The sequence below is a fragment of the Chaetodon trifascialis genome, chromosome 15, assembly GCF_039877785.1.
Source record: "Chaetodon trifascialis isolate fChaTrf1 chromosome 15, fChaTrf1.hap1, whole genome shotgun sequence".
Taxonomy (NCBI): domain Eukaryota; kingdom Metazoa; phylum Chordata; class Actinopteri; order Chaetodontiformes; family Chaetodontidae; genus Chaetodon; species Chaetodon trifascialis.
In genome coordinates this window covers 11,891,537-11,916,157 of record NC_092070.1, presented here as the reverse complement: position 1 = coordinate 11,916,157, position 24,621 = coordinate 11,891,537, and the positions used below count along the sequence as shown (strand labels likewise).

Here is a 24,621-nt window from a genome sequence, read left to right as displayed (position 1 = left end):
GAATTTAAATTGTCCACAATTTCAACAGATGGCTCATGGAAATAGGAATGATTTCCTCTGATCTTTCTAAAGTGAACAATGATGACAAGCTGTACTAAAGCAGTATGCAAGCGATATCACATCTACAGTAGGCAAAGAGCAGACACAACCTCCAGTTTGGGTCATTAACAGTTATTAATCATGGTTTTTGTTCTGGGTGGCAATGAAGTTCCTATTATTACTTCTGTTGAAGTGTGTACTTTCACTGTGACATCAAAGCATGATTGCATACATGCACAGCTGAACTGGCAGGTTAATACACTGTAACCCTCTCCATGCACGGGACATGTCACAGGCACATTTACTGTGGTCCAGCATCCTGTACGTATGTAAATGTTGTCACTTCCAATACGCCTGTTGAAGTCATTGTTAAATTAGTACTTTTCAGCCCAAAAGAAGAGATTGCACTTGACTTCATTTTACAAAAAGACACTACTTAATGTGAGTTTATTCATAGTAGAAAACATAGAAAGAGTGTGATATATATGCATTTTTACAAACACCAAAAGGCATAACAAATAGTTAGACCAGAGTCCAAGGTCATCTGAAATGAGGCACATAAGAAGGTAGAGAGTGTGTGTGCCTCTCACCAACCAAAGCGAGACACCAGCTTGCCCTGGTCATCCAAATCTTTCTGAACCTTCTTCCTCATGTAAAAGATGGGACAATCCCGGCTGCGGAGGAGGAAAGGACAGTGTTACTGGACATGAAGGGCTGCCGCTGCATGCTCAGCCTTGACTCTGCAGTAAACACAGTTGTAATAAATCTGTGCTCTACATACCTGGTACAGAGCACATCTTCATGGAGGGAGCCTTGACAACGCTGACACTGAGTCCACAGGCGAGAGAAACGCTCCTCCAGTGCATTTAGGTGAAAGATCTGTCATTTACAAGCAAAATGTTATGTCTGTTTTAGGTTTGACCCCTTAATTCTTATACTAACAAATAATAGCATACTAGCCTAAAGCAGCCCAAAAGTGCATAACAACAAAATGAGACAAGATTTGTTAGGGTATCAAAATTAGACATTACATTTTTCTTCAAACATAATCAATAACCAGATAATTGTAGTCCTGTTTGTAGAGAAAACCGACATATTAAAGTATTAAGTCATCTTGCCTACCTCCTTTTGGTACAGTTCAGACTCCTTCTTCTTACAGAAATCGCACACGGCCGCTGCAATGACACACACGTTAGATGTCACACATCTGAGGATAAGTGGGTAAGTGGAAGTGGAAGTCAAAAACAATTCTTAAACTTCTAAGGACACGCACTGTCCGTCTTGAGCACGGCTTTGCAGCCGATGCAGGTGCTCCTCTTCTGTGCAAATGCCATGAGGCCCCCGACCTTCGAGGTCAAGACAGTCTTACAGCGCGTGTGGTCGCCCTCTGAAAGACACCACGAAAAATCAATGGTTTTCAAATCAAGTTTACATTTCAAGCTTGAGAAGATAACACATGCCAAGTCTCATTTATTTGACAAGCACATGTATATTACATCTACTGGGACAAGAGAGTATTTTTATAAGCTTCTTGACTGAAATGTGCAGTGTGTGTGTGTGTTTGTGTGTGTGTGTGTGTGTGTGTGTGTGTGTGTGTGTGTGTGTGTGTGTGTGTGTGTGTGTGTGTGCACGCGTGTGCCTATGTGTGAAACTGAACTCATATCCCAGATTCCTTCCTGGTCCTGAGCTTGTTGTGATTGGTCAGGAGTTCTGTTTCCATGACATCACGGAGGAGATTCAGAGTGTGTGTGTGTGTGTGTGTGTGTGTGTGTGTGTGTGTGTGTGTGTGTGTGTGTGTGTGTGTGTGTTTGAACACTTACTGAGGAGGACGCTCTCTGCTTTGCTCTCTCCCAGGATGGGCTCAAATATTCTCAGCAGGGGCTTGGACAGCTGCTGCTCCAGGTAGTACTGTGTGTCAATGGGAATGGTGTTCTCCAGCACATAGATGGGGTCCTAAAGCAACATGTGGGTTCATCATCAGGATGGATAAAAGAAGAAAAGGGGGATGCACAAATGAAATAAACATGCTTATTTTTAGATAATCAAACGCTACAGACCTCTGACTTCATGTATGCTGCGGCTCCCTTTGCAGCCTTGATGATGACGTATGGAACTCGGTCTCCCAGGTTTGGAGCGCTGCCAGCGTCTCTTTTTCTCATTCTGTAAAACATCAACATTAACAGGTCAGTTCACCCATATCTCCCACACCAAAGCATCTTTCCTTGGAGTACTATTTGAAGTAAATGTGGTTAATCACACCTCTCAGCCAGCTCCACATGCGCCTGTTTGCCAGCGTACTCCTGGGCGGTACGCGTCAGCTCCTTGGTGATGACCAGCTGGCTGATGTCGATGCGGTTGCACAGCAGGTCCGAGATCACTTCTTTAGCGTGAACCACAGCACCCTGGGGATCCCTGACAAAACATCACATCCGCTGTGATTGCTTTCACGACAAATTAACAGCGTGGTTAGATTCTAGCAGGTAAATAAATCATTTTAATTCTAAATAATTTCCCAAATTGGGATCAATAAAGTAAAAGTCTAAGTCTAAGCAATTAGCCAGAAAGTGGGCTCAGCACTGAATGTCAAGTTTAGACCTGACAAAATAGTTCCAGGATCAGTTACAAAAGTTACATTACGGTGCTCTATTCAGTATTTCAAAATAAAATTCCAGATGCATGAAATCTTATAACAAGGAACTGATACTGCATTATCCACAGACAGTGTGTGTGTACCTGTCTATGAGGATTTTCTGCAGACAGGTGTTGATAAGGTTAGCCACCAGAGGACAGTTGTCTCTGCGGACAGTCTCAATGCCTTTACAGTCCATCTTGTCATGCGTGTCTGCACTGGAGGAGAAATAGAGGCCAGCATAGCGCTTCTTGTTGATCAGGAGATATGGGTAATACACCTGAGGAAGTGACAAAAGTAAGCTCTCGTTAGCTCGTTGCAATGTCAAACTGCTGCTGTGCTTCTGCACGTCTATCTCATCCTCCCACTTCAGCTTAAAAACTCTGTTTCAGCAGACAATATTTGTACCTCAATATACTACAGATATACTATCAGTCACAAGGTGGAATTATTTCACGAGGGTTACTCCAAAAGAGAAACGACTCAATCACAACTTCCTTAGATGATGAAGTTGCTTGGACAAGTGCTTTTTGGTAAATCAAGGGGGCAGAAATGGTACCTTCTCAAACTCCAGTTTGATGGGCGGTGTGAAGTGGGACGATACCCACTCTGCTGCCTCCTTCCCGATATCCATGGCCTCCCTCACTGTGGCAACACCAAGCTTAACCATGACGGAGTCTGTGTCTCCATAAATGACCTTTAAAGATTCAAAAATGACATTTAAAAAAAACACACACACAAACAAAGCGAGTCCTTTGAAAACAGGCTGTAGGTTTGGGTGAGTACTGGAGCAGCTCCACGTATTCCTCACCTTGGCATCACCTTGGTAACCATTGGAAATGACATACTTGGACTCCACCAGCTGTTTGGTTTGCTCAATCATCTGTCTTCCAAAACCAGTGACACTCTAGATGGAAGGAAAGCAAAGACTGAAATAAGGTCATCAGTAAATGATTTGTTGTGCTTGAATAAGCTTTGACTCACCAAGGAGGAAAATCATCAGCCATGAGCTTCGCAGTTCATCCCAAAACAGCTGTGAGGAAGTCAACCTTCCACAAAACAGCGAGAAACACAGCCTGGTGTGGTTCATGATTTGAGTTTTCATTCTTTAGATTCCCACCTGTTCTGCGACTTCTTTTTCAACGCTAATCTTTGCCCTACATCTTTGTTGTTTACCGTTTGTGCTCTGACTACATCTGTGCAGAACAGTGGGAAGCATGACAACACGCCACGTGGGGACAGCTTCTTTCTGCACGGCGAACAAACTGTCGTCTCAGGCCAGAATTTCAAGCATTCCTTATATGTTTAAAAATTACAAGTACAACAATACAGCTATGAAATGTCTGCCTTTCCTTTTGGGTGTGTACGTAGGACTTTCTTCCTCTTGAAAATGCCTTAGTTAGTAGAGAGCTTGCAAGACCACATCCTGCATAATCACTTGTATCAGGCGTGAACAAAAGAATCACTCCAAAAGTGCAAAGTCATTTTCACACATATAAAAAAACTGTGTGTCAAGCCAGTATTGTAATTTCAATTAAGACTCTAGTATCAGCATGAGACCCAGAGTCAAGTGCTCACCTGCGAGATCTCTAGACAGGGTAGCTTGCCCACCTGGGCACCTGTGAAGCCATAGACGGAGTTTGCGCTGATTTTGAGGGCGAGCTGACGACCGTCCAGCACCTGCCTCTTAAAAGGGTCAGTTTCCTTCTTTAGCTCTGCTTTGGCCCTGTGGAAGGACAGTGGGACCATCTGAGACGTTTGACTTTCATTCCAGAGTTTCATGTGTTTATTTTGGTACACGCTTTTGTATTTTTGTATTTGAGTAAAACTGATTGTCACAGCAAGAGGAAACGCATCGAACACAAGGAGGATCAAGGATCAGAGGATCAAGAAGTTAATAAGCTTAACAGCAAGTTCAATTTCAAGGTGCCATATTAGACTGAAGTCATCTACTCTCGTCTACTGAATTCCTAACTTTTCACTTAAGTTCAGGTCGAATAGATTTTGTGATATATCTGAATGATTCGAACCTCTTCCTGGCACACAGCAGGTTCTCCAGGATCTCAGGTAGAAGTCCTTTTCTCAAGGAGCTCTTCACAAACATATCACCTGTCGGAGTTTTGATGAAGTCCTCTGGTGAGAGGCTGAAGACACACAAACACTTCAGATATTAGTTCAAGTTAATACTAAACTAAAACAAATTTCTCCTGGATTTTCAAGATAACCTCACATAACAAAAAGATCTGCTCACCTATGTCTCTCCACTGAGCCTTTCTGCAACAGGGTGGTGTAGCAAAGATTGTGGGCCATCATGATGGACGGATACAAGGAGGAGAAATCCAGGGTGGCAATGGGAACGCTGTAATACCTACGCACAGTGAGGTGGTGAAGGGAAGGTAAGCTTGAACGAACCAAAATCCATCAACACCAAGAGTCATACACTGACACTACCAGCAGATGTACTTACCCTTTCTCTGGCTCAATGACAGTCGCTCCAGTGTAGTCTTCTCCTCCTTCCGTCTTTACAACAGGCATGACCAGGTCCTGTTTCATGGCCTACATATGGACAGACACTTATGGTTTCCATTCTTAAATCTATATGTACAAAGTAACGGCCCCATGTGCGTGCTTTTGTTACCTGTCGCAGCAGCTGAGAGACCACTTTAATCTGCTGTCCTCTTGAGAGCAGGTAGGTGAGAGGCACACCTGTCACTCTGGCCATCTCCATGTAGTTAATCACACACATCAGCTTCTGCAGCAAGCGCAGTGGGAGGTAGGCGTCTTTCAGGCAGTAGACGGCCAAACGACGACGGGTCTGTTCATTACCATTCTGTGATGGAGCAAACCGGAGGGAGGATAGATGTGAACAAACAGTGCCAACTCAATGTGAGTTTAAATATCTATTAACAAGGCCATGTGAATCTGCAGAGCTCTTAAAGACAACAGCTCTCCTCCAGATACATGGTTAGTGGTTCATGCTTTACCTGCAGATCAGTGATGATGGAGTGTTGCACATCCTCCTTCTGCTCTTGCAGAAAGTGGAAACTCACAGCGTTTAGTGTGTACGAGCGCAGTTTATAGTCCCTGAGGAGAACCTGAAAGGAACACATCAGACTGTTGTCAGTGTGCAGAGTCTTGTCCTGAAAACATTCTTACATAAGCAATGCACCACATGCTAATCGTATAGTAAATCTTGTTATGGTTATGATTGATAACACTGAATTGCTGTAGATGAAGCTCACCTGCAGTAGGTCAAACTGAACCCGGCCCTCCATGTTAATGGTCTTGTTCTCTCTGCGGCCCATCTGTTTACTCTGGAAGTTTAGGTCTCGTAAGACTGACTTGATGCCGCGCACACGGCCGAGGTAGGGAAAGAGGTTCACCTGAACACAAGAGAATGTGTTTTACTGAATGAACAGGGGAGAAATTTATGTGCATTACTTTCAATATGGCAGTTCTAAGCCTTGGTATTGTGTTGAAGTAGTAGACAAATGTGGCTCCATCTAACCTTTAGAGCAGCTGCCCTGTTGAGCAAGTAGGGAAAGTCGAAGTTTTGGATGTTGTATCCAGTGATGATGTCTGGGTCCACTGTCCTCAAAAACTCTGCCCAGCTCTGCTCACAAAGCCGTCAACAGACACACAATGATCAATAAAATATTCGAAAAGGGAACGAGGAAGCCATGCCAAAATATTTATCTTTTTGCATGGCCTTACTTAAGCCAGTGTGTATACCTGCAGCAGCTGTTTCTCCTGTGTAAAGCACAATATCTGAGAGCCCACGATGCTGGCGCAGGACTGGAGGGTGAACACAGTGCGAATAAAGGGCTCCGTCTCACCCTGTCGCTGCACCATAGACGCTATCTGAATCACAGGGTCTTTGTCTGCTTCTGGGAAGATTCCTGGAAAGAAACAAGTAAACGTCAGAGTCAAACTCTGCATTTGCTGTTTGTCACGTATGACTCAGCCTCCGATCCAAAAAGGTATGTTAGAGGTAATAGTTTGCATGCTGTATAATAAGAGTGAAAGAAAGAAACACACCTTTTCTTCCTGCACACTCGATGTCAAAGCTGAGGACCCTGAGCGGTGCGATCCTCTGCCAGTCTCCCTCTGCAGGGTGACTTATCAAATCTGTCCATCCAACATCCACCTCATACTGACACAAGGACTCCTGAAGGACAAAAAAAGGGGAAAAGTTCATGAAGTAAACCGCTGACGCATGTAGCCTGACAGCCATTTGTTCAAGTGACAGGCCAGATTGTGGTATGAGCCATGAACTCGACCTACCTTGCCAGTGTACTGAGAATCTGTGTTCCCCGTGCCTTTCTCTTCACGCACTCTGTACTTGCCTTTGGGAAGTTCAATCCAGCAGCATCCCACCACATCACTGTCCACCATAAACCTGACAACACAGAGAGGCTCATTAAGATGAAAAATACAGTTTTAGGGTTGCTTTTACTCCCCAGTTGTTTTGTAATAAAGTAATTTATAAAAACTCAGTATCAGAGTGGTCAGTCCACAATAATTTGTCTGCTCATGTGAATCTAGAAAACACACACACAAAGACTCACCTTATCTCAAAATCTATGTTGGCTTCAAAGGACTGGTAATGCTCTGCAGGGAAGGGTCCGAACTTGAAGCCCTGCTCCAGCAGTCTCTTTGCTGGGGCAATGAGACGAGGCATCGCCATGGTTATCCGCAAAAAATCCAGACTACGTTTCCCATGGTAACCATACATGTCTGCAGGAGAGAGGAAATCAGCTTAACTCCATGAATCGTAACAAAAGCATGGTCACTTTACTTTGCATGTGACTCATTCTGAGTTTCTGAACTCGGATCAGTCCTCTCAGTTCACAATAATCCTATCGAAGAACACACAACAAACGCACAGGAGCATCTGCACATCACTGGTACTCACTCTCTTTGCGGGTGATGTCCACAGCCAACACTGTGACGGAGATGTTGTCCTTATTGGATCTCATGTCCTTCAGGACAGCGGAGTTCAACTCTTTCTTAAATTCACCCAGGTAAGCAGACGTGAACCCTTTTCAAAGAAAGCAGAAAGAGGGAAATATTAATGCAATGATTACCCTCCAAAAGCTGAAATCATTCAGAAGTGACATGCTAGTAATTGACTAAAAGGTATTGCACTGAGCAAATGTGTCATCAAAATACATGCTGTTCATAGAGATAATGACAAATACTCACCACTTGGTGCAGGAACATAGAAGTAAGGCGCAAAACCGTGGACATGGCAACACACACTGTTGCCACTGTCTGTCACCCCAAACATTCGAATGATGGGGACTTTTCCCTGTGACTGGCCTGGCATGCCTGCCACCGTTGCCCCTGCATAACACAAATGTGTAAAACAACATACAGTCACAGCATTTGAGCAGGAACAAAGGTTTATACTCTTATTCAGACCCAATCAACAAAGAAGCTAGGACAACTCCTGACACCTGTGTCATGTCCATACTAATTACCTAAATAATAGTCAAGATCGATCTGCTGAAAAACCAGAGTGTCAGATGATGGGTCCAGTGGGGGGGCATGAGGCCGCCGCCAACGGGGGTTAAGGTCTGCTGAGAAGAGGTCACCTGAAGAAACAAAGTGGGAAGAGTTGCGGTTGAATTATGTCTGCATTTATTGAAATAACACTGTACTTATGCCACCTGTTGTGTAGTTGGTTGTGAAACACCTACCTATGGGAATAACGTCATGGCCTGCCTGCCCCTCCATCTCCTCTGCATCCATATCCACTTCGTCAAACATGGATAATTCCTCTTCGAACTGCGATGGACTGTCCTCCCACTCACCTGCCATTTTACCCCATTTGGCCTGGGACACGGCGCCCGTAAAAGAGCTACCATTGCGCCTTTTATAATCCATGTCTACAAGAAACATTGAAGGCAGATGAGAAGATGATTAGATATGTGAGGCGGAGTCATCGCAATAACAGATTCATGTTGTACTACTTCTGCATATTGTACTGAAAATAGGGCTAACATTTTGATAAACTACCAAGACATTACAGCACATATGAAAGATTAGACAGAAAAGAAAAGAAAAGAAAAGAAAAGAAAAGAAAAGAAAAGAAAAGAAAAGAAAAGAAAAGAAAAGAAACAATGACTTGGCTCAGCTTGTGTTAACATCCCGTGTATTCTCAGAGTATATCTGGCACGTAATGCACATGCAAACTGTGTAGGCTATAGTGGGCTTCACTGCGAGTAATTTGTGAAACAAGCACAGTGCTGTCACTGATGAAAGTGTTGCATTATTTAATACGACAAGCACAGGGTGCATCTCAGTGGATTGGATCAAGGCCAAAACAGCTTTAACTAGAGAAACAGGTAGCCTGGACACAGTTCAAAGGGAAAGCAGAGAGCGACACATCGGCCATGATGACTTCCTTGATTATAATACTTTCGATAACATAACATGAAAACGTGTTTTCTTGACAATGCCATTAACACATAAACATAACTGTGGGGTGAAAAGTAGTTAACTACATGCCATGTGGTTGGTAATAATCTCCAAGAAATGAGAAACAGACTTCCGTTCTGCGCATCATGTAACTTTAGCCCATTAGCCATGTAACTAGCATGGCTGGTGCTGTACTCCTCCTAAAGTCACAAACACATTACAGTTAGCATTACAACATTACTAACTGCTGTCACCTTAGTTGCTACGTTGCGTCTTCCACAGCTTTTCAATGATGTCGTTGTTAATAACTTCTCGACGCGTCAATGCAGCGTTACTTTTATACTCTGTAAGACTTAGTATGTATCGACCTCACCATTTCAGCAGAAGAGCTTCTGTCAAGTTATTTTTCAACCAAACTAACAGTTAAGGAAGATGCTCTCTTTGGGAAAGAGCTAAAGCAGCAAGCTAGCTCGCGCGAGTGTAAACACAGAGCAGTACGCGCCAAATCCGATCTTACCAAAACGGAGGACTGATCTCACTGTGCACCTTTCCCAGACAAATATCAATGTCTGCTACGTTTCTAAGCAAGTTTTACATACCTCACAACGTTACTTCTTTGCAGCACCCCCCAGCTGACAAGTGCAGCTCCCGCCACTCGTCTTCAATTTGTGAACTTTCACCGACGAAAGCGCGGAAATTTCCGCCTTGTTACTAGGCCCAATAGTAAAGGAATAGACAATGACGACACTGGTAAGGCGGCGACACGGCGGGTAGTGAAGAGGAAGTTGGAAGAAACTTGACTAAACCTAGTAGGTGAAAAGGGCCGTGTGTTCCCGGCAAAATGACGTCAGAATGTATGCAAAGGCGAGGGAGGGAAAAACGACTCAACAATCAGTGTAAGAAATCGATTACGTTTATTTTGTTTTCATATTGACTTCATCTAAGAATAACAGTTTGCCATGCTCAAAAATTTTTGTTGTTTTTTAAATTTTGTTTAAGGCATGAAATTACACAACATACAAGAAGGAGTTAAACCTTTTAACACTGTTCTGTTGTATATTTTACAATTTCACTTTGCACATCTGATTCCATTTTGCACATTTTTTTGCACATCCAATATACTCAGTATATTACTTATTTTTATTACTGTACATTTCATTGTGTTGCATATTTTGTGTTGTATATTTCTTAATTTGTGTTGTATATTTCTTATTTACATATATCTTTAGTATTAATATTCTGTTTCTTAATATTGCCTTTATATATATATTTATTCCTTCTTGTTCTTTCTCTCTTTTTTATTCTAATCTGTAATTCTGTTTTGTGTGGAGCACTGTACAAAAAACAATTTCCCCTTGGGGATCAATAAAGGAATGCTGATTCTGATTCTGATTCTGATTAAAAATACAAATATACACATATGCTTTAAGTCTGCCTCCTATAGCCCATGTGAATTTCTAACTTGTTATATTTTTGACAATAAGATGATAAGTATATTATATAACTGGTAATGTAAATGTGTTCAATTGTGAAATGTGTTTTTCTGTCTTAAATAAATTCTATGTGAAATTACGTCATTATTTGTTGATATGACTGCAGCTCTCTAAAGGCAATGTTTAAACAGTATTGCCGCACAATTACAAAGGGATGTAGTCTAAAAAACTGGAAATGTGATTTTACACTCCAATTTCCAGAGATGAGTCACTTCACTTGGGTGTTGGTTTATTTTACTTTATTAAGGGAGCCTCATGAGCCTGGAAGGTCTGCAAGGGGCCTGTGTCAGGTTGCATATTTCCAAGATCACAACAAGACAATTCAGTCACACAACATTCATTGCATACACTCACATAGTACTCAAATCAATAACTATTAATATCAGTAAGTCAAACTTCAAAGTACATAGGAACATATGTCTCTACACACTGTTATGCAGAACAACACATTTGAAGGATTTCACCAACACTTGTGCAGTGTGGATTTTTAATGGAATCAGGGGCCTGATACACTTACACTGTGAACAGAGAGCCACTCACATATTTTCAGCTGCTTCACCAATATAGACCCTGACCGCTTGGCCCATTTGTTTACCGCAGGATAGATTGCAGAGATATGTAGAGGGGTTGGGTGTCTTAATGTCACTAGTCACGTTGTATTCTCTAAACTATGCTCTCCATTAACCTTAGATGACATTATAAATAACCCAGTTGATCTTTCCCAGCTTCATTGGAAAAAAATAAAAAAGGTGACCGTGACTGTCCTGTTTTGTATGGATGAAATGATAATTCACCAACCACTGCACCTCCCGTTCACATCCGCTCATCCAATTGCGTCTCTTAGCGGCGGAAAACGCCCAGTTCTCGTCACATTGTGTACAGAGGCGGAGACAAAGAGGAGGTTGAAGCCAATGGGAGTGAAGCTCATGAATAATGTAACAGCAAAGCGCTCAACAAACCAACCCACTTCCCCGCATCGCAGGCCGTGGGCGTCCTGCCCCCTGAAATGACAGTGAACGCATCAAACCAATGTGAATCGCTGGTATTGAACTAAAGCCGCCGCCCCCTTTTCCTCACTGTCGGCTGGTCTACTTTTTTGTTTTTTTCTGCGATTGACTGCGACAGCTGCCCATGTGCAGTTCATCCTCATCAAGTTAGGACAGAAATCGAAGGGTGAGTAGACATCTGTCTTTTATTTTCCATAAGCACAGTAGTTGAATACTTCCTTAACGGGCGCGCATCAGGACGCTGTGTCCTTTGCGCGTTTCCGCGACTGGGTTGCAGTAGGTGCCTGCTCGATGTCACGTTCGCTCCTCAACTCATGAGAACACCCAGACGATACATACAGCAGCATTCTGCTGCTGGTTTCATGGTGCCGTTGTCGCCTTTGGACGAGCAGCCGCTGCCCGAGGTGGGCGTGCAGCACGTCCTCCATAGCTTGATTTGGGACTAGTGGGGGTGAGAGGGTCTTGTCAGATCTGTAGGCCCACCAGACAGAACAAATCAAAATGTTTGTTAAATGGTATAACACGAACGAGGTCATGATGGTAATAATTGTGATTGCATGTCCATGTGAGTGTCTGTGGTAAAGCATCCTTGAAGTGGTGACTCAGGCAGGTGAGGGCTCCCACTGAGAGTCCGAGGGAATCCCAGGGCTCCCCGAGGAAACGAGCAGCACTGCCCGATTAAGAGAAATTAGGGATGGCGGTTTGCTTATATGTTTGTTTCTACAACTTTAAAACTCTTCTCAGGTGCTGTTGCATAAGTTAGAGACTCTTTTCAAAGTCCCCCTCCTATTAGTTCACACGAATGTTTGAGCTTCACTTCACAGAATGATGGAAGTGCAGAGTTTGACAGCCCAAGACTGTTTTCACAGTCATCAGCTGAAGGAGGCAACGTTTCCCTGCGCTTTACCTTAAACCCAAGTTTAAGATGTGTCCACATGAAGTTGTGACATCACATGTAGGAAGCCAGTCGCCTTTCAATATACAACTTACACAAGTGTGATGTGGAAACATGAGGCCTCTAGTGGAGGAAGCAGGAGACATCTTGTGTCCATCAGTCAAACTGTAAAGTGAGCAATATTTGCATAGACTGTAGATTTCTTTAATGTGGGAGGAGGAGTAGACGTAATTTAAATTATCTCTGATGACGTCATTCAACTTATTTTGTGGCCTGAGGCCATCTCAGACATAAATAATAGTTCCAAGCAGAATATTTTTACGTCTGTCATTATGTGCTCGTCCAGTGCTATGAGTCACTGAAGAACTTGAGATCAGCTCTTTGTTAGAGTACACACAGGTTGAATTTCTGATGAGCAGTATAAAAAAACATCAAAGTTGTGCACAGGATTGTTGTGGAGGAGCATTTCACGCCTCAACTTCACGCTGTTACGACATTTTATATGATGTGAACAAGTGCCTCAGTGTGAGCGGCTTGATCAAGTTTATACTTGATTCATGCCGTTGGCTGTGCTTACCCCCGCTTTCTCACGCCTCTCCCCCAATTGTTCTGGAGGTTGCACCATTTCTGCAGAAACTGAACACACACTTGTTGTATCACTGCATCTCAGCGTCAGTCAGCAGAAATGCTTTTCTCCCCTAATTATGCTTTAGAAATGTCTGAAGGTACGGCCTCATGGCGTACGCCTGGTGCGAGGTTACTATCATTAACTAAAACTAAAATAAAAACTACACCTAGGTGTGAAAAACATTTAACCGAAATTAAAAAATAAAAACTGTACTTGAGAAAAAAAATTGAAACTAATGGAAACGATATTGTGCGCTTACAAAAATTACTTATGAATAAAAATGTGCAGGAAATGTCTTTTGTTTTATTCTTTGCCACTTTAGATGTCAGCCGGGATGTCTACATGACTATCAACCATTTGCCTTCACAAAGTGTTGTGTTTGTATTATAATACATATTCCAAACCTGGAGTTTCAGTATATAAATAGACATGTAGTAGTACGCCACACTGTGTGTGTGTTATTAAGTTAGAAGTAGTTGTGTTAGTAGCCAGAAGACACCCTTTGACCATCTCAGATTATATGCAGAACACATTCTGAAGACACACAATCGCACACCCACATTCACAGGTATGTTGGATCCCTGTTACTCAATGTACCACTTCAGTGTTGTGTGTTGGACCAGTGTTTCCTATAAGAACAGCAAAACATAATGCCAAAAGTTTAAGATAAGTTAGCAGAAAAATGTGGACCACAAGTTTCCATCATCAGTCCCTCGAGAGTTAATGAGGTTTGTAAAAGAACTGAGAAGGCTGAGTTTACGACACAGTAGTATAATGTAGTGGTGTTATGAAATAGGGGTTGTGGTTCATTGACGCCATACAGAACTGGTTTCTTGCAGTTATGAGGAAATGTTGGTCAGGAGAAAGTAACATTATTGAAATAAATATATCATTTACACTAAAGGTAACATTCAGTCTCAGGCAACTGGTTTAACGTTAGCATGTCCTGATGAAAAATGTAATACGTCTTTTTATTCCAAGGTTGATGTCATATGATTGAATTTGTTTGCAAGGAAATAAGAACAAAGAACAGGTTTCCAAGCGTGCATTGCTCACACATCAGTGACTTTTGGTAAATAAGTCCAACGAGTGATCATCATGCGCTGTGTGGTTTGATGGTGCTCCCATCTCATCTGAGTGTGCTCTATGTTTACCCAGCATGCCGCTGGCTCGCAGCCTGTCTGTCACGTCCCTGTCAGGACTGGAGGAGTGGGACGAGGAGTTCGATTTAGAGAACGCTGTTCTTTTTGAAATTGCGTGGGAGGTCGCTAACAAAGGCAAGTCTCTCTGTGTGTGGACGTGTGTTACTCGTGTTGTGAGGACATTAGTCTTTTTGCACAGTCACATTGTGGGGACTCGCCATCGTTTTGGGCACAAAAGGCAAGTCCCCCTAACAGAAGCTATTAAATTTAAGGGTGAAGATTTGGGTTAGGGTTTGGCAAGTAGAGGTTATGTTTATGGTTAGGTTAAGTCTCCAGGAAATGAATGTAAGTCTATGTAATGTCCCCAAAAGTGATGGAAATACGATATGTGTGCATGTTCATGTATATGTGCGTGCATGCGTTTGGTCCTTGCTTGTGTGCATTTGTGTCTGCACTTAATTTTTAAAGTTTATGAAAATGCATGTATTGTATATGGAAAAAAACTACAGATATTTTTTTTCATATCTAACCTTGTTTATTTGCACAAATAATTCTCTTCAGGCAAATTCTAGTTGTAAGAGAGACCTATCATAACTCCTAATACGTCCGTCAGGTTGAATCACTACATGTCTTTGTCTCGACTTTGTTCATGTACATGTGGCCTCTTTGCTGCACGTGTGAAGTTGGAGGCATCTACACTGTCATCCAGACCAAAGCCCGTTTGACCTCAGAGGAATGGGGGGAGAACTATTTCCTGGTGGGTCCCTACGTGGAGAGCAATGTGCGCACTCAGGTGGAGCTCATTGAGCCCACCAACCCCACGCTGAAGAGAACCATTGACAAGATGAACTCCAGTGGGTGTAAGGTACTACCGCACATACACAGTGAACACACACGCCTCTTAGTTAAATTTGTTATGTTCCGCTCAAGGACAGTTGGAGTACACACACTGTATGTGACTGTGTGTGGTGAATGTCCACCCTTAGCCCCTCTTTCATACCCGACGCATTCACTCTCCGCTCAGCCCTCTGTCCCTAAGAACATCTCTAAACCCTGTGACATTTCCTGGTAAAGGTTAGAGGTTGTATCTGTGTCTCTCTGTCTCGCCCTCTCTCAAAGACACGCACCATAAATAGCTGTCTGCGTGTGTGTGTGTGTGTGTGTGTGTGTGTGTGTGTGTGTGTGTGTTAGTGTTACTTTTAACACTTTGTGCTGTGTCACTCTGCAATAGCTGTGGAATTGTGGGCCAAGGCTGGGAGTGGTCGTGGTACTATTTTAGAGAGAGTGCAGCCCTTTCAACAAAGCCTAGCTGGTTTACCTTGAATCACGTGACCTTTAAGCTCACCGCAGTCCAGCACCACAGCACAGTTATTGCGTTTCTTAAAAGATTATTAGTGTACTAGTTTATTAAACTTAACATTAAAATTAAGCGATTCTGTGTCAGAAAGACAAATTTCGTCAAGCTGAATCTTGGATTGTGGTGTTGAAACTTGAAACTTGTTAATTGTTTGCCTTGCAAAGAAAGTACTTGTAGGTTAGTAACAGACGGATTAGCCCATTTATCTCCACATAAAAACACTGTGAAAGTAAATGGCTGATTAATGCATCTAATAAAAAATAAGAGTTGTTGCTGCAGCTTCAACCCCCCAAAATAGTGATTTTATTAAGTGAATGAGGGAAAACCCCTTTCTTCATTTTCCCACAGGTTTATTTTGGGCGGTGGCTCATCGAGGGCAGCCCCTACGTTGTTCTGATTGATGTCGGATTCACTGCCTGGTCTTTGGACACATGGAAGAGCGAGTTGTGGGAGCTCTGTGACATCGGCGTGCCGTGGTTCGACCGCGAGGCCAACGATGCCGTGCTGTTTGGCTTCCTCACGGCCTGGCTTCTGGGAGAGGTCAGCAGCTCACACTTGCAGAGCAGACAAGTGACAAGAAGTTCTATCAAAATGAAATGTAAAAGGTTTTAGATGTTTTGTGTCTGAAGGAGAGGTTGAATGGTGCATGTTTATGTGCAGAAAGTAGATGGATTAACTGTCTGAAAAGGATATGTAATAAAAATGCCAAAGCATGTGTTTTCCTTATATATCATGTGCAAGTCAGATTTTCCACCATGAAACTGAACCATCCTTCACAGGGCAATATTATATTTTATACTCTTTTTGTATCTAATGCACACATATATAGTTTATTTTATTTTGGATCCTTTTTTCTCTACTTTTTCTTTTTCTACCTCTTTATTCTTGCTGTCTGTAATAAGTAAATTTCCCTGGTGTGGAACTGATAAAGTTTTATCTTATCTTATCATTGACCCTGTTTTCTTCCATATTGCAGTATGCAGCCCAGAGTGAGGAGCCCCAGCACCTCGTCGCCCATTTCCACGAGTGGTTGGCCGGCCTGGGCCTGGTGTTGTGTAGACACAGGCAGCTGCCCGTCGCAACCATCTTCACCACTCACGCCACACTGCTGGGACGATACCTGTGTGCTGGAAATGTGGACTTCTATAACAAGCTTGCAGAGGTACTTTATGTGCACATTTCGTTGCACAGGAATGTAATAAAGCAAACACAAAATTATGGAAAGAGGCCATTTAACAGTCGAGCTGATTTTTCTGCAGGTTTAGCAAGCGGTTTAATTCATTGGACTCTCTCTCTCTCCCCTGTTTGTGTCCCATTCAGTTCAACGTGGATAAGGAAGCAGGTGATAGACAGATCTACCACCGCTACTGTTTGGAGCGGGCGGCTGCTCACTGTGCCCATGTCTTCACCACTGTGTCACAGATCACAGCCATTGAGGCAGAGCACCTGCTCAAGAGGAAACCAGGTGTGTGGAGGTGAAATGATGCATGAAATTCACTTCACAAACTTCCTCGATGGTTCGCTCTGTCCTCACCTGTCAATGTGCGGGCAAGCCGGTCTTACTGTACAGGGATGTAATGTATTTCTCACCACTTTCTTACCCAGTGATTTAGCTGTTAGTTAGCTACCGAGCTAATTGGATACTTGGATGCTAACTGGTTTCTCTGTCTCTGTGCTTGCTTAATGTCTGCCATCACGCACAGACATCGTCACTCCCAACGGGCTCAACGTGAAGAAGTTCTCCGCCGTGCACGAGTTTCAAAACCTCCATGCTCAGAGCAAGAATCGAATTCAGGAGTTCGTCAGGGGACACTTCTATGGGTCAGACAAAGACCCCCACAGCACACATCACATCATTCACAGCACGCTCAACTTAAAAACATAAATAAGTAGTTTTCCTGCTAGTTACACCAAATTAATTATGTCAGATGAGAAGGATACAAATCAAATTCTGAAGAATATAGTACTTTTTTGCTATTGCAGTCAAAAATTAACAGGTCGTGTATTGTAAGTGCTACACTCACCCAGCTCATGTGATAGGCTATGGTGTGTGTTTGGTTTGACCATCAGGCACCTTGATTTCAACCTGGACAAGTGTTTGTTCCTCTTCATCGCTGGAAGGTATGAGTTCTCCAACAAAGGAGCTGACATCTTCTTGGAAGCTTTAGCCAGACTCAACTATCTACTGAGAGTAAGTGTGTGTCGGTGTAGTTGTGTCAACGGATCTGTTCAAGTGTTTACGTGTGCTATTGGGGAAAGCGGAAGGTGAATCCTAGGTGTGAAAACTTAACCCCATATTCCTGTATGGTCCCCCTGTTGCAGGCCAATCACAGTGACGTGACGGTCATTGCGTTCTTCATCATGCCAGCTCGGACAAACAACTTCAATGTGGAGACCTTGAAGGGCCAAGCAGTCAGGAAACAGCTCTGGTGAGGATTCTTCTTATGTAAGGCGAAGCATCGACATAAGTGGCTAAGTAAAAGTGCACATTGTGAGCAGTCAAAGTTCTACTCTCATCCATACTGATCATCAGACACGTTGACTTCAACTTGGAAAAGTTTGTAGCTGTCTTGTTATACTTTCTCTTTATTTTTGTCACTAACAGGGATACTGCTCAGACTGTGAAGGAACGCTTCGGAAAAAAACTTTATGAGTCACTTTTAGTGTAAGTTGATCTCTTTAAGTCTACTACATGAAGCCTGATAAAGACGTGGAATTACTTGTGTTATAGCTCCATCAAATTATAAAGTATGAAGAAAGCAGGAAAAAACCCATGTAATGGCTTCAGCTCTGAATATGCAACAAGCTAGTTGAGTTATTTATGCTAATAAGTATTGTATTGTAGGTGTTTTTGGAAATGACAGAGACACCCAAACACACATCTTACAAACAAGGACCCAGCTAATCAAATTTAAGTCTAAAACCAGCTGTTTCCATTAGTGGACAGCTGCCAGATGTGTCAAAGATGCTGGACAAAGAGGATTTCACCATCATGAAGCGTGCCATCTTTGCGACTCAGAGACAATGCCAGCCTCCAATCTGCACCCATAACATGCTGGAGGACAGCAGCGACCCCATCCTTAACTGCGTCCGCCGCATTGGCCTTTTCAACAGTTCTGCTGACCGTGTCAAGGTATGTCAGCTGTCCGTTAGCCTAGGATACAAAGAAAATGATGACCCTGGCAAGATCCTAACCCTAAAGATAAACAATGCATTAAATGTGTAAATGCGTGGTTGCTGGTACATCACTACCCAAAACTGAATGGTGTCTCCCTTCTTTAGATTATCTTCCATCCAGAGTTCCTTTCATCCACCTCTCCTCTACTTCCAATGGATTATGAGGAGTTTGTAAGAGGCTGCCACCTCGGCGTCTTCCCCTCTTATTATGAGCCTTGGGGCTACACACCAGGTATGACTCACGCACACTGACGAGATGTTTTCACGTGTTGAGGTATGTTAACTGAAAGCGTTAATCAAGTCTTATGTTTCTGCCACCGTCAGCTGAGTGCACAGTCATGGGAATTCCATCAATCTCCACCAACCTCTCAGGCTTTGGCTGTTTCATGGAGGAGCATATAGCAGACCCCTCAGCATATGGTGCGTTTGTCAAACTTTATCTGTTCACTTCTTAATGATTCTCAAAGTTAGTCTGTAAGATGATACACATGTTGCTTTCTTTCACATAATGCTGTTTCTTTTTTGCAGGTATTTACATCCTGGACCGGCGGTTCCGGGGGGTGGACGAGTCGTGTAATCAGCTCACTTCCTTCCTGTTTCAGTTCTGCAAGCAGAGCCGGCGCCAGCGGATTATCCAGAGGAACCGGACTGAGCGTCTGAGCGAGCTCCTGGACTGGAGATACCTCGGCAGGGTGAGATTCCGACACCCGAAGGACTCACTTTGTGCATGTGACAACTTCAGGATGAATTATTGTTGTTTTTCTTGTGTTCTGCTCTAGTACTACGTATCTGCTCGTCATATGGCCCTAGCTAAAGCCTTCCCTGACACCTACCTGTATGACCTTCATGAGCCCACCTCAGTAAGTGAAATATTTATTGCATTCATCAAAGTGAGATCTTTACACCTCCACTCACTGCTTGAGACTCTGATGCTTCCTTGTTCTCGTCATCAGACCTCGGGCTTCCGTTACCCTCGACCAGCCTCTGTGCCACCGTCTCCGGCTCTGTCCCGCCACTCCTCCCCCCACCACAGCGAGGCCGAGGACAACGATGAAGATGAGCGCTACGATGAGGATCTGGAGGCAGAAAAGGACCGGGTGAACATCCGTCAGCCCTACTCCCTGCCATTCAAAAACAAGTCTTCGGTTCTCCAGGGGGCCAACGGCAACAGCAATGGCGTCCCAAGCGAGAAAAACTGACACACATGCACATACACACATACATACAGTAAACCTCACTAGTGAAATGTTATCTGTGGCGATCGTTAAAGTCATCCATGCACTCGCAAACTTTACAGTCGAGTGCATTTGTGTGAATGCGAGTGATAAATTTAATATGGGCTTGTTGTGAAAAATCGCATCACTCTCAGTGTCTTCCCAACTTGCGCGTACCTCAGAATTTTTAAAACTATCTGTCAGTTTGATATTGTTTCAGTTACACCAGCAGTGCAGCCATTGGTTTGCTCTGTGGACTAGAAGCAGCAGCTAGAAAATGAATACACGACAGCTCAACGTGGAAAACAAATCAGGATTGCTGGATTTTGTAGTGTACTAGCACTGATAACATAGGTAGACCTAAAGCATTGAAAAAATAACAGGATTATTATGAGACCGTGGATTCAGTCTACTTGATTCAGTGGTGGGTGACAGCAGGGAAAACAGCATAACCCTCCTTTTTACCAGCTTGTCATCTTCACACACTCAAAGCAGGATCAGCTATTTTCCTGGTATCAAAAAACGGCCCGTGTATAGAGGGCGTCAGCTGCTGTGAGGACCCACAAAGAGCACCTACTCTTTTTTTTTTTTTTTTTTTTTTTGGCTTAAAAGTGTGATCATGTTTCAGTGCTTCAAACTGTCCACCTTACAGCATTTTCTTGGCTAGAAATGAAATGTAGAACACACACACAAATACACAACAACAAATAGCGTGACGCTAACAAAAGGCTGCTAGTCCACTCATTTTAAGAATAGTGTTATGTGTGTGTTCTCCTTTTCTTTCTGTGCCTTTTTGTGCCACAGCCTTTCAGTGACAACCACCCGTGAATAACCTCACACTCCTTTTTATCTGTCTCTGTGTGTGTGCGCTTGTGTGGGTAAGGTTATATCCCAGGTACCCCTTGGTTTGTATTTGTGAGAGAAATAGAGGTGAGACAGGCAGAGTGGAAAAAAAGGACTGTGTCTTGAGATGACAGCCAGAAAAAGAGTTACAGTATCCTATGTCTTGACTATATGGAAGAAGTGAAATGGTTTTACCGGGCGTGAACACACACTCCCTGTAAGAGTTTTATCATTTGTTACAATCTTGCACCAGATGAACTTATAATAAAGTTTAAATATATATACCTATTAGTGTTTTACAAATGATAAGTGGCTCGTCTTTCTTTGTATGCATGCAGTTTATTGGGTCACAAATATCCAGGGGTCTGTGGGTATTCAAGTTCTCAGTAACATAATGATCTAGTGACAAGAAACAGTTTACATCACTATAAACTGGATCTTCTTGCTGTGTTGCAGTTAATCCTGTAGAGTTCTCTTCTGCTTCAGCACAAGTGGACTCGTCCCCCATGACCTTTACAAACTGTTAGAGGAAAGAATTTGAAGGATAAAAACAGCCAGGAGCAACAATAATTTGCACACAAACAAACTCAAGATCCTTTCTTTAATTCTGACTTAACAGCTGTTTCAGGACAGTGATTAACAAATTACAAGCATCATCGTCTCCAACAGACCTTCCAGCAGATGGTGGTAGAACGTAACTAAGTACATTTTGTCAAGTATTGTGCTTAAGTACACTTCTGAAGCATTTCTATGCAACCTTATACTGCTATGTCACAAATTTTCAGAGGGTCAGCAGTTAAACCCCTGAATTACAGCACATATAAATAGATAGCGAAATATTGCTCTTTTTACTCCACAGCATTCATCTGACAGGTGTAGTGACTAGTTACAATTCAAATTAAAAAGACGTTATAAGCTTATAAAATACAACACATTGTTGAAGATCAAACCTTTATTGTTTGTGACCACTTAAGACACTTTTTTAATGTCTTATTGAGGATCCCAGTCATGCTTCAGATGTCTCTGAGCTTCCACCTCTGAACCTCTTTGATAGTTTCATTCAAATAATTGCTTGACACCAGAGGGGTCAAGCAAATCTCATCCGCTACTTCACAAATAATCCAAATCCATAGAAACATTTGCAGAACAACCTTTTCTTCTTTCCAACCCCTTTAAACATCTCACAACCCCTCTTTTGTCACAGGTGCCCCTGGACTAAACTACCTCCTGGACATAAAGCAGTCTGTTAAAACTAGACTAGTTTTCCTTTTAAAACCAGTTCTACTAGTTCTTTTTAGATTGTTACTTCTACTTAAGTAAAGAATCTGAGTACTTCCTCCAGGGTTAGATAGTTGGTAGGATCCATTAGGGACTTTGAGGAAGTGTTTTGAAACCATGCAGGACTCACCAAGTAAACTATTCCAGAAGGAGTTGTATGTTGCACTGCCGGTTACAGCTCCGAGTCTGGCTGGATTCCTCCTCACTGTGTGAACTGAGAAGCCACCAGGCCCAGTCACCTCCACCTCGACCACATGATAGTCACTTAACCTGAGGCATGAAGAGGATTGCAAAGGATGATTCGAGCAGATATGAAAGGCTGCATCAGGTCAATCAGATATTTCAGAGGACTCACGCTGTGTCAGACACAATCTCTCCCTGAACGCCACTGAAGCCAAGCGTTCCTGCTGCCACCGCTGCTGCTGCCATGGTATTAACGTTGTTTGGAGCAAGTGGGCACAACTCTGCCACTGAGCCTCTGAATAAAACACGTCGGCCCTCTCCCTCTGTCCAATCAGAGAGGACGTCTCCAGTCAGCCGGAAGCAGGATGGATGCTTGGACATTCTTATAAACAAAGCCTGAAAACAAGAGAAGACACAGACTATAATCAGAACAGTACTCATCACAAGAAGACACTCATTTCCTGAGTACTAAAATAAAATAATATTTTATTTGCCATTTTGTCCTTTAAGTACCTTTCACTTTTAATCCTTGGCACAATTATCTTCCACGACATCTGTGGGCTGCTATGCTTATGATAATATTTGCAGCCACATGTCAACAAACCAGTGATATAATTGTTTTTAATGTTTATTCAAGGCGTCCAGCAGCACTTCAACATATTCTGTAAGAGCTGTGATGAACTTATCATTGTGCAACAAGAAGACAGCATGTACCAGCTGTAGTGGCTTTCTGTGTTGAAAAAAAAAATGCTTTTGCATAAATCAATGTATTCCTGTATTTGGGAATTAGTGCAGCTAACTCAAGTGGACAAGTGGAAAGTAAAGCAGCTGCACTTTCAATCTCAAAGTCTAAAGCATGTGAAGAGTGGTCACTGCATGCCTTCCTCTCCCTGTACCACTCTGCCACACCGGTACGACCTGTTACCTTCAAGGACCCACTATCATTCAGCCTCTGGATGTCCTGGCCTCCCCATAATGCACCACTGGGGACGTAAAGGGTCCTACCATACTGCTGAGCAGCCTGACGGAGCTTCTGATTCAGATCAGGATCAGAGAGGGCAGAGGGAGAGCCCACCTGAGAGGGGCCGATATAAAGGTATAAAAAGAGGATTCCACAAATCTGCAATTAATAATATGTACAGTGTCTATTTTACACATTTTTATTTTTCAATCAGTGTCAACATTTCTGATCAGTCATCATACATATCTGCTGGAGACAATATAGAAAATATTGCTACAACCTTTAATACTATAAGACTTTAATAGACTATAATAACTACATCTCCTCTTTCGAATGTTAAGCTCAGTTAAAAATAAAACCCTTGCTGATAAACACGAACATACCTCACCCCACAAAAAAAAAAAAAAATCCTCTCAATCATTACATTTTTGAAATACCCTGTTTATACCCCTTATTTTCCCTGGATTGGATGAAATAGCTCTTTCCAGACAGGGTCAAATAGTGTCTGTGAATAACAAAAATAAACACAAAACAAAGTAGTGACAGTAAAAAAAACACAACTCACCATGAAATGACACTGAGACAGGAAGTGGAGCCCAAATTCTTTCACTATCTGCGGATGGCACACCTCTACAATCACGTCACATGGTCTGTGAAACACAGTGATTTTTCACTGAAGTTTAAAAAAGATGTCATGGGACATTGGATTCATGTTGTCTATCACAGAGATAATAGAAGATGCTTATACAGCGTTTTGCATATGGGTTTAGAATACATTTATGTGTGTTTGCACCTGTTTGCAAAGGATGACAGGTCATCAAGTATGAGCTCATCAGGAACTAAACCTTTGAGCTTCTCAGAATTTCTGTTCCAAACGAAAGCCAGAGTTAGACCCAGAGCAGCTCCATCTTTAAGGATCCTCTCCACCAGGTACTGCCCTTAACATGATAGAAGATTACAATAGCTGAATACATTTTAGCAGGAGATTCATATGGCTGTATATCATAAAGTGTGTGTGGAGTTTGGAAACGGGAGTTCAGACCTAGGTGTCCATATCCTACAACTCCAATCCTTTGGGAGGAAGAGCTGGTTGCCATGTCCTGTGCTGAGAAAGCAAACGTGCTGACAAAAGCCTAGAACATTCACCTGCAACTTGACCTTGTGACCTTACTTCCTGTTCTCACTCAATCTCTTCTTGATCAGTGTAACACTCACTATTTATTGCTCTACTCACCAGATAATCCCACGTAGCTGAATCCGGAGCTGCACTTCTACTGACATGAAGCACAACGACCGGCCCACGACTCCAGGTATTGTGGGCAAGCTCAGTACAAAGTTTGACTCAGACAGGC

The 24,621-nt window shown here is 42.8% G+C and overlaps 3 protein-coding genes across 3 annotated transcripts; 1 reads left to right on the top strand and 2 right to left on the bottom strand.

Annotated features, from left to right (window-relative positions):
* Positions 1-460: 460 nt before the first annotated feature.
* pold1 (polymerase (DNA directed), delta 1, catalytic subunit) lies at positions 461-9,771 on the bottom strand. Its single transcript, XM_070981005.1, has 27 exons — positions 9,691-9,771; positions 8,371-8,559; positions 8,152-8,265; positions 7,874-8,014; positions 7,584-7,709; positions 7,237-7,405; positions 6,953-7,067; positions 6,707-6,836; positions 6,401-6,567; positions 6,177-6,281; positions 5,911-6,051; positions 5,653-5,763; positions 5,307-5,498; positions 5,136-5,224; positions 4,920-5,036; positions 4,699-4,812; positions 4,247-4,394; positions 3,480-3,575; positions 3,228-3,365; positions 2,773-2,948; positions 2,299-2,451; positions 2,097-2,199; positions 1,860-1,992; positions 1,313-1,426; positions 1,162-1,214; positions 821-918; positions 461-713 (listed from the first exon to the last, which is right to left on the bottom strand). The coding sequence occupies exons 2-27, from the start codon at positions 8,555-8,557 to the stop codon at positions 626-628; spliced, it is 3,318 nt and encodes a 1,105-aa protein (XP_070837106.1). The 5' UTR covers positions 8,558-8,559; positions 9,691-9,771; the 3' UTR covers positions 461-625.
* A 1,794-nt stretch (positions 9,772-11,565) lies between these two features.
* On the top strand, positions 11,566-21,154 carry gys1 (glycogen synthase 1 (muscle)). Its single transcript, XM_070980346.1, has 16 exons — positions 11,566-11,757; positions 14,273-14,391; positions 14,940-15,121; positions 15,962-16,153; positions 16,590-16,775; positions 16,934-17,078; positions 17,317-17,434; positions 17,684-17,804; positions 17,936-18,042; positions 18,219-18,278; positions 18,554-18,746; positions 18,896-19,022; positions 19,115-19,210; positions 19,319-19,482; positions 19,570-19,650; positions 19,744-21,154. Exons 2-16 carry the CDS (start codon positions 14,274-14,276, stop codon positions 19,987-19,989), a joined length of 2,136 nt encoding a protein of 711 aa, XP_070836447.1. The 5' UTR covers positions 11,566-11,757; position 14,273; the 3' UTR covers positions 19,990-21,154.
* On the bottom strand, positions 21,089-24,366 carry aspdh (aspartate dehydrogenase domain containing). Its single transcript, XM_070980356.1, has 7 exons — positions 24,312-24,366; positions 24,063-24,207; positions 23,835-23,919; positions 23,234-23,383; positions 22,481-22,704; positions 22,256-22,395; positions 21,089-21,367 (listed from the first exon to the last, which is right to left on the bottom strand). The coding sequence occupies exons 1-7, from the start codon at positions 24,364-24,366 to the stop codon at positions 21,330-21,332; spliced, it is 837 nt and encodes a 278-aa protein (XP_070836457.1). The 3' UTR covers positions 21,089-21,329.
* Positions 24,367-24,621: the final 255 nt, after the last annotated feature.